At 35.7% G+C, this 10,546-nt stretch overlaps 1 protein-coding gene across 1 annotated transcript; it reads right to left on the minus strand.

Annotated features, from left to right (window-relative positions):
• Window positions 1-372: 372 nt before the first annotated feature.
• On the minus strand, window positions 373-1,768 carry LOC144420812 (general transcription factor II-I repeat domain-containing protein 2-like). Its single transcript, XM_078110473.1, has 2 exons — window positions 1,696-1,768; window positions 373-1,370 (listed from the first exon to the last, which is right to left on the minus strand). Exons 1-2 carry the CDS (start codon window positions 1,766-1,768, stop codon window positions 373-375), a joined length of 1,071 nt encoding a protein of 356 aa, XP_077966599.1.
• Window positions 1,769-10,546: the final 8,778 nt, after the last annotated feature.

The following is a 10,546-nucleotide window of genomic DNA, read 5'->3' on the forward strand; positions in this document are numbered from 1 at the left end:
GGAAGTGTGTTCTCCCTGTGAAAAGTTTTTAAACCTTCCCGACTTTGCAGCTCAATCAGTTCAAGTTGGTACTCCACTGGTGCTTTATCATATTCAAATGAAAATGGATCACTAAACAATTTTAACTCAATTTCAATCTTTCTAAAGTCAGAAAATCTAATCGTAAACTCTCCAAGCAAATCCTCACATAATTTAGTATATTTTTCATAGTTTACAGAAAACTTTTTTTCTCTTTCAGATAGACTACGGAAGTGTACAATTTTACCAGCTTTTAGCTGTGCTATAAAAAGTTCCAATTTCTTTGTGAAACTAGTTATTCGCTCAAACATTGAGGAACATAATTGGTCCTTTCCTTGTAAATGCAAATTAAGTTCAGCTAATACTTAATTCAGCTAATACTAATACTAATACAGTGATGTCTACAAAGAAAGATAAATCATTCAACCATTCTTCATTTTCTAAAAAATCCACATTTTGCTTCTTTTTTTCCAAGAACACTTTTATTTCAGGCAACAATAACTGAAATCTTTTTAAGGTTGCTGCTTTACTGAGCCATCTAACTTTTGAGAAATATACTACGTCTTCATATTCACTGCCAACTTCGTCCAAGAATGCTTTAAATTCGCGATGATTTAAACCCCGTGATCTGATGAAATTAACAGCCTTGACAAGATCAGTCATCAAATGTTTCATATTTAGCTTTTGAGCACATAATTGTTGTTGATGTATCAAGCAATGGTAACTGAGAATCTCATGATCAACAGATTCTTTAAATAAACTAATAAAACCATTGTGTTGACCAGTCAGGGCAGGAGCACCATCAGTTGTAATTGAATAAATGTTTTTCCTATCAATATTGAATTTATCTAATGACAAATTAACAATCTCATATATGTCCTTGCCTCTTGTTGTGCCCTTTATGTGACACAAGTCCAACATTTCTTCAATAATATTGAAATTTTCATCAATTCCTCTAATGAAAATAACTAATTGTGCAGTATCACTTTGGTCAATACTTTCATCCAACGCTAAACTGTAAAGAACGCATGCAGATAATTTGTCCTTCAGTATGCCTTCAATATTATCACCCAAGTCATCAATTGTCTGATGTGATAGACATGCTTCCTTTACTAAATTCACCTTGTCTGGACAGTACTCATTAAAAGCAATAACAATGCATTCTTTTATTAATTCTCCATCAATAAGAGGTTTTCCTTTCTTAGCTAATTTCTCAGCTATAAGGTAACTAACTTTTGTACATGTTCCACTTTTAACAATATGTTTTTGAAGATTAGCTTGTTGTGAGCTAATTGCCTTTGTCAATTCTTCAATTTTCGTTTTTCTTCTTTCTTCATTAAATGTCTGATATTCTGACTCATGTTTCGAAACATAATGACGTCTGACATTGTATTCCTTGCATACGCTAATCTTATCATTACATATAAGACATGTTATATTGCCAAATAACTCGGTCACAAAATATTTTTCCGTCCATTGGATATTAAATTTCCTCTTTTCTTCTGCTATTTTCCTTTTTTTAGTAATAGATTCCATGGCCATATAAATATAAAATTTTCATTACTTAAGATAGTTCTCTGAAAAAGAAATTAACCATTAATAGGTGTACTGAGCCGTAGTTTACTGAAAATGCATTTATTTCAACAATAAAGAAAATTTAAATGATTAAGCACTTACTTTTGAGAGATATAGTCTGCACACCGCCACAGCCAAAACAACACTGTCGAGAACAAAGACTTGCGAACGGCATGGCGAGTAGCTGGTGGCGGCGCACCAGAGCGCGAGAAAAAATACATACGGGAGTTTCAATTTGGTCGCTACAATTATTTTATTTATTAAATATAAATTATTTTTTGACTAAATTACAATAAATATATTTTGACTAAATTACATGAAGACTCTCGTGCTCATTACTTCATAAATTTGCTAAAAAAAATTTTTTTAATGATTCGTTAGTGGGCCGCATCCAAACATTAAGTGGGCCGCAATGCGGCCCACGGGCCGCAGGTTGGACATCCCGGTGCTAGACTAACCGAATTCATTGAAAGACATCGCATTATAAACAAATCCCAGTTTGGGTTCCAAAAATAACACTCCACTAATCATGCAATTCTCGATATGATTTCTTATTTCTATGATAAGTTAGAGAGAAGGGAATTTAGAAGTGCAATTTTTCTTGACCTTAAAAAGGCATTCGATACCGTTGACCATAGCATACTAGTTAGAAAAAGGAGCCATTATGGTTTTCGCGGCCACGCGTCAAAATTTTTCCAGAGCTATCTGAGTTCCCGCCAGCAGTGTGTAAAAATCGGATCAAGTTACTCCGAACTTGCAACTGTACAATGTGGAATTCCACAGGGTTCGATAATTGGCCCGTTAATGTTTCTCCTTTTCGTCAATGATCTTCCGCACGCCACTAACTTGCTTGTCAAACTCTTTGCTGATGATACCGGATTGTTTGGAAGTTCAGCTTCTCCGAGCGATTTGGAATTGTGTATGAACTCTGAAAGGGATAAAATTTCAACTTGGATGACAAACAATAAACTCAGATTAATGTCGAAAAATCTAAATGCCCATTGATTAGCCACAAAAATAATGGTAAAAATAAAATTCGACTTGAGATTAACATTAATGAATCTCTACACGAAAATGTGGACTCATTCAAATACCTTGGCATCCACATTGATGATCAATTGAAATGGGCCACCCATATTAACTATGTTGCTGGAAAGCTGGCCTGTGCAACTGGTATGTTATACAAACTTCTTACTTTGCCAGTTCTTCGAATGGTCTATTTTTCTCTTTTTCAGTCATATCTACAGTATGGTATCATATCATGGGGTAACGCATCGACTACTCTCCTTAAAAGATTGGAGGTTTTACAAAACAAAGCAGTTCGATCCATATGTAACGCACCATTTCGGTCTAGACTAGACCCTTTATACCACAGATGTGGAATAATTAAACTTGGTCATATTCATGAATTTTAGATATTGAAACTCATGCACCAGTATTTTGATGACAAACTTCCCATGGCATTCACTGAATTTTTTACGAAGCAGAGTAATATCCATATCTTACTCAAACAGATCGGCTTCATCAGGTTCACTCCATTTCCCATCCGAGAATATCTGCTACATTAATAGTTGATTCAAGAATCGTTCAGAGTGGAGCGCGATAGCTTATTGCCCTTATTCTACGTTCTCTATTATTTTCAAATGATCTGGCCGTTTTATCTTTTTCTCTTCATTATGTGCATTATATACATACAATAGTTAGTTTGTAATCCTCATTGAACTCTATCAATTTTTTGTAAGAGTCTCCAAAATTGCATTTTTGCCTTATCTTGCTTTTAGTTGCATATTCCACCAAACTTGCCTTTCCTATAATTTTTCTGTGCTTTTATCTTCCTTTACTTGCATTTTTATTAGTTGTTAGTAATAGACCTCAGTCATTTAAAACCCATCCTACGCGCAAAAATAAGTGATGTAAAAAATTTTTTTTTAACATTAGCTCTTATGGGAGATGTGATCACCAGAGCACAAATTTGCGTTTTTTGGGATTTTCATGATATGTTTCATCGTATACGTGTGTAGTTTTGAGGGATAGAATATTTTTTACAATATTTTTATCATGATAAACATGGTCAAGATATTTGATAATCGTTCATTAAAATTTTAATGATCGCGGTGTTTCCGATGACGTCATTCTCACTAGACCATGAGATTCTGCCAACGCGCCGTGCTCTGTGGAAACTGCTTGTGATAACAGAATACTGAAATACCGGTACCGGGACCACAACTGGCATTCAACGAAAGACCTATTTTGGTTTTTATATATTTCATGAATTCCATGTAACTATGTATATTTCTGGTACACTTTTCAAAATTCAATGGCCTAACTCAGTTCATATGTTGAGTCTTGCTGACACCATGTACCTATCCCAAAATTGGTGATGTTCAGGGCTGGATTTAGACCACGAGAGGCCCCTTCATATTTTTGAGCTCAGAATTTCTCTCTAAACAACACCACGTGTCATTGCTTAAAATTTAAAAATATGAGTGCATTAAATTTTTCATTCTCCCCATTCATGGGTGTGAATTTTTAATTAAAGGAATAAAAATTTACTTGAGGCAGTTTTGCTTTCAATTTCTTCGATCAAACAACCGCTACAGCCATACTTTAACATAGAAACTTCCAGCAGAATGCGCATAATAATAATTTCCCTTTTTATGAGGCTGTGGTTGAAGCCAGTTGTGTACAGAATTTTCGACTCTGAAAAGCCTGATATGTATATATATACGTTTCGTAGGGTTCAAACTTGTCAAGTTTTCAAAAGAATTACAAACTTCGAAACCGAATTTCGAGGCTCTAGGTTTCAGCCTGCCTAGCCTATTGGTAAATCCAGCCCTGGTGATGGTCCCTACAGCAAATTTCTGGCCCTAATCACTCAGCAGATTGAAATAAATGATTTTCAGCATTTATTTGCAAAGATAGATATTTTAAATAAACATATAGTTCAACTTAAAGCCTGTATAATGATATTATAAATAAATGTCCCATTATTACTGCATTGTGAGAAGGCTTTCCACACTATCAAGTCTATAAGGTTTTGGCGTCTTCAAATGTCTCAGATGGAAACTTCAGTCTTCATTTCGCATATTCTTTTCATTAATGCCATTAGCATTTGAAGCTTGACTGATTCCAATGTACCTTTTCCATTGTTGTTTAATGTGATAGCCTAAACGTGACTTTAAGTTTTTTTCTCACTTCAATCATCACATGTTTGAATACCCGAGCTGACTTCTACTGATTTGTTATTAGTTTATAATTTTTTTTTTATAAATTAACTGTCGTACTTGCTAAGTGTCCACTAAGTGAAAATCTACAAAAAAAAAGCAGTGGTTTAATAATAACTACATGTTTAACCGAATCCAAAAATATTCCGTAACTTAGTCAACCCTTATCGCTCCCCAGTCTATACCGAATACCTGTGTGTTTTGTATATAATTTTTATTGATTCAATGCTTGTATTCTGGTTGATGAAATAAATCTCTCTCTCGTATTCAGTCATGTTTTTTAACCTTGTTAGGAGACCGGTATTGTACCATCATAGGTTGGAGATATTCATCTTTTTTGTATACCGGTACCGTACAACTTATCCTGCCTATTGGCAGGCTGGCCAACATTTTTGTTCGTAGGCCTATTTCAGTATTTACTAAATAATTTAGTTTTCACCTCTTGCAACCTTGGTACGGTACCGGTAGTTTAAATAACACGTCAGCATGCCTTCAGTAAATGATTGCTAGCGGTACAGGTATAATTGCGTAAAACCAGTAAACAAACGTGATAGAAATGGTATGGGTTATAGATTGTCAATGTTAAACTCTTCCAGTACCGGTACCGTCAGGGTTGCCAGATCCCAGCGATCAAAAAAAGCCAAATCAAGACACAAAAAAAGCCAGGAAAAGCCAACAATTTTACCAAGTTCAAAAGCCCCATGATTAGTCAGATTTTAAGCCCTTGGCAACGTACTGATGATGATGAAGACGTAAAGCCATCATGTCATTCAGTGAGGCACACAAATAGAAAGTAAAGTTTCTATAGAACTGTAGAAGGTGAAATAAATATCAAGTGGACAGAATTATCTTACCATTCAATATATACAAGACAGGGTGCCGCTTCAGCATGTAATATACCTACATGTTTCTACTTAAACTTGTAATATACCTTAAAAAATTCTCCCTATATTGTATCTTACTATAGAAAAAATTTCACTTTTTAAATTTATAAATCATCAATTTTATTAAAAAATTATCTAACCCCGTGCCGCTCACAGGTGGACCACTGATATCCAATTCAGTAATTTTAGCGTAGTTAATCACATCGTTCGTGAGACTAAATTTTGATTACTGCAATTACAGAATTAAACTAGAGCTCACATAAACCATATCAGGCATAATGAAAATTGAGTTATACAATTACTTTTCGGAAACAGAGCCAAAAACTGACAAATAACACGCAAAACTATAGCAGAAACTGCAATTATTTCTTATTGGGTATGGTTAAGAGTTAATGTAACAACACGGGAATCGATGCTCTAGGAAAGCCTGATGTTAAGTAGCTAAGTACAGGTTATAGGCTATTGTTCAGTTGTTACACACTAAATATTGTATTTCATATGATTTTAATAATAGACACTAGAATAGAGTTGGAAAAAGCCAAAAAAACGCCAAAAAGCCAAACGGAAATTCTGACGCCAAACGCGTTTGAAAAAAGCCAAAAATGGCAAATTTGGCGTTAAAAAAGCCAATATGGCAACCCTGGGTACCGTACACAAAGCGACATTAGCCCGCATTTGCAGCGCATATCCCGCAGAGCACGGCGAGTTGGCAGAATCTCATGGTCTAGTGAGAAAGAAGTCATCGGAAACACCGCGATCATTAAAATTTTAATGAACGATTATCAAATATCTTGACCATGTTTATCAGGATAAAAATATCAAAAATAATGTAAAAAATATTCTATCCTCAAAACTACACACGTATACGATGAAACATATCTAGAAAATCCCAAAAAATGCAAATTTCTGCTCTGGTGATCACAGTTCCCATAAGAGCTAATGTTAAAAAAAAATATTTAAATCACTTTTATTTTTGCGTGTAGGATGGGTTTTAAATGACTAAGGTCTATTATTCCGAGATAGTTACATTTTCTGTTTTACTGTGTCATAATCTCAAGTATTTCGAATGTCTATGTAATTGTATCAGTTGTGACTTATTCCTAGGATTTATTCATTTTATCCCTCAGTCAATTATGTTTATTCTAACCTGTAATAGCGCTTTAGGTGTCGCTGCTTGAAGACCTTCTTAGGTCCCTCGCGACTCCGGTGAAGAAAAAAACATAATTAATACTGTAATTTATTCATTGTGTCATTTTTTCGTTAGAAGTTGTTTTCTGTGATGACAAAATAAACGATTGATTGATATGTAGTTTCACGAGGGGGTGGTTCAAAATTGGTGTTGCATAGGTGCAACATCTCCCTTCAGAAATGGATTTCGGTTGGTAAATTAGCATTAGCTAATATTCGTCTGTTTAGTTTCGTCAATTATGTTGGCTTATTGAGCAGATAACGTAGTTTATGAGTTTCATATGTCATATAAGGTACAATCAGGTTTATTAGGATGCAGTAAATGAGAATTTGCCGAGTAGGGGAAAATTTGGCTTCCGGTAATTTTGTTGTAAACAGAAGATTTAGGAGGCGTGACATAAAGTAAGCACAAGTGATATGTTTCAGATTTCAAACCAAATGAAATCCAAGTAGATTAGCCTTAAATACGGGGTTAAAATAATAGAGAAGTGTCTCAGATTGATTCAGATTTTCTATTTGTATTTTCAGCGATCAAGCAGAACAATTGTAAATATGTCGACAGGTAGAATATTTGCAGAAATTGCCTTGAATCAGCGCATATTTCTAATGCCACACTTTCAGATAAAGAAGCAATTGAGACTTACAAATATGAATATGATGACGCTGATCTTGGTAAAACACGTAATTTCCAGAACGATATTTATGTAGCTAAGATTTTGAGCCTAAAAAAGCAGACCATTTCAGCATTTTGACTGTTGGAATTTATATGGACAGACAATAGCAATCTAAAAACAAACCCAAAGTTGAAACTTAGTCGTGTTCTGTAAGTCCAAGTGCGGCGCCGTTCACCCAGATAAACAGAAACCTAATTCAACGTTCGGGGGAGCACAGTTTTTCTCTTGCTCCGAATTTTTGACAACACCATAGTGGTATTGCAAACCACTCATAAACCAATCTATACTAATTGTTGAGCAAAACAATATATGTATACACAAAAATGGAATTGGCCTGAACACAAATGCTGCAGAAAACTACCGCTGGGCGTGTTTTTTTTATAGCGTCTTCCAGAGTGGGGGCAGGGCCGGTCGATGAATTCAAACGAAAGTCTGAAGTAAAAAGAGAAGATATACAGCCAAAAAAATATCGAAATCGTAAAACTGTAAATAAACACACAAATTGCCAAAGATTTTTCTGTTATTAAAAAACTTGGTTTCTAATTTTTCGCAGCGTAGCGTAATCAAAATGACTTTCACGCCAAAAAGTCTTTCTCCGATAAAATACGCAACAGCAGGTAAATGCAAAATTATTTCGATGAAAAAGCTAGATTTTCTATACTCTTGCATTTTAATTTAAATGGAAATTCGAAGTTTCAAAATAATTTTACAGAAATAGGTAAACGAAAGTGTCAAGTGGCAACTCATATGCATTTTCTAAATATTTTGACTTACCTAGAGTGCAAAAACATGATCTATATTAAAATTTGTTAACATTTTAATGCGCCTTTTAATCGTAATTGAAGTTTTTAATTGAGCCATGAAATCGTGGTATATATACTGGTCATGTTACAAAGTATTGCAGATTGAACAACATACATGTGATATCTTTGAATTAGTCCTTTCTGGGCAGAAGTTGCCTTAGTGCAACATCCGGTAAATCCTCCCAGGGAGTCGGAGTGTCGAAAATTAAAAAAAATATATTATATATGTCTTAAAAGTATTGCTTTCACTAAATATCAGATTTTTCCCACTGCTAAAAGATAAGGGGGCCCGGAGAGGATTAAATCAGATACAGCACGTAGCGGCAACGCTAAACCAGAGAAAATGCATAACAACAATTGTTATGTAAAATCTATGGCTAAACAGTTATTACTGTCTAAGTCAATGTTTATGAAATAATGAGAGATTAGTGACTGTATACAGTTAAAGCGATGAATGCATGATCAGAATTATTTATCCTTGACTCAGCGGCTATAGTTCCAACTGATTTCTCGCGAAAATTTTCAATAAATACTTTGCCCTATAACTCTCTACAATTCATTTCCCAAACTTTGCGTTGGATTCATCACCATTAGATAGACCATTAGATTAGAATTATATCATTTCTTCAACTAAAAAATATTTCATACCTGCCGCAAAATCTTTATACGACTAAATAGACAACTAAATTTATCGAGTTGTCCACCATGCGTATCAGGTACCATTGATGGCGCGGCGGACGGCGGTGTGGCTCATCGTGCTAAGCATTAAGGGGGATGCACACATGCACGGCTACGGCTAGTCTACGACAGCTCACGGCAATTTTGTCCGGCTGCTGGCGGGTGTGATACACACATGACCGATTTCGATGGCCCTCCAGACTAGTTATATGGTTCCAGACTAGTGGCTATGGTACCCAAAGTGACTACGGTAGGCTATATTATATTCACTTTGGTGATACCACGAGAGCCATTATGGCTGTGGTGCCCACTGGACGGGAAATATATTTTTATATTCATGTGGATGAATGAGAAAAAACAATAATAAACTTGGTTATGTGGTGGTCGTTAGTCGTTGGTGGTGGTACGACCAATGACATTAAACCGTAGTAGTATATATTTACGATTAAACATTATTGTCATGGACCTTTCCCCGACCTTTGACCCCCGAAAAATTCTTCCTATACTTTACCATTGCAAAATTTTCGGCGCTATTTGAAGAAGAGTGCTTTTGCGAGTTGGCGCCTGTAAAATTGGGTACCGGTATGTGTTTCGAACCATCATTATGATTCATCGCATACAACAATCTGTTTTTTAAAAGTACCGGTAAAGAATTTTAGCCTAGTCTATCACAGCTATTTATACACTAATTTTTTATTACAGCAATTAAATTAAAACTCCTAGGAAGACAGAGTGATCATTGAATGATCTGATTTAAATTCAAGTTTCCGAAACACAACAGAAAACTAACGAATAGAGTTCAAAAACGCCAAAACGAAGTAATGTTTACGACCACTCTTGAAAATCTGTCTGAGTGAGAAAAGTGTCTGAGCGGATGCGAAAAGGGAGCATTGTTACGTCACGTTTTGCATCTCGCTGGTTGGTCCGATGTCACGAAGTAAACAAGGAAGTCGATGCTCGGGGAAAGGTCCATTGGTACGACAGTCGAGACAGAACAATACGACCTGAAGATGGCGCTGCGATCGGGGAATTCCCTTGGATATTATTTTGCAAAGCTGTTCCACTTTCACAATACGCACGGACTTTATAGTTTGGTAACCACATGTACTTCAAGTTGGCCTGGCTCAACAATATTTGCATATGTCATTCCTGATCCCCACCTGACTATGTCATCAAAAAATTACGTCACTGCGACGCCACAGTGGCGTTAGAAACACCCCCAAAGTGTACAGATGGTCATTCAAAACGAGCAGACGATCATCCGAAATCGGGCAAACTATTTCTCCCGTTTCTCGGGTCTAGTATAGTTTACTCTGTACACTTTGGGGGTGTTTCTAACGCCACTGTGGCGTCGCAGTGACGTAATTTTTTGATGACATAGTCAGGTGGGGGTCAGGAATGACATATGCAAATATCAGAATATTGTTGAGCCAGGCCAACTTGAGAAATCCCCTATTCCAGCATTCAAGAGGATTTGGCTTCTCTTTGCTTGTAAACTAATT

This window comes from Styela clava, chromosome 3 (assembly GCF_964204865.1).
Source record: "Styela clava chromosome 3, kaStyClav1.hap1.2, whole genome shotgun sequence".
NCBI lineage: Eukaryota > Metazoa > Chordata > Ascidiacea > Stolidobranchia > Styelidae > Styela > Styela clava.

Bases quoted from the DNA above. Each gene is read 5' to 3' on its own strand.
- LOC144420812 (XM_078110473.1), bottom strand. From the start codon at position 1,768: ATGCCGTTCGCAAGTCTTTGTTCTCGACAGTGTTGTTTTGGCTGTGGC. The intron at 1,371-1,695 runs GTAAGTGCTTAA...AACATGAGTCAG, and splicing joins GCAGACTATATCTCTCAAAA to AATATCAGACATTTAATGAA.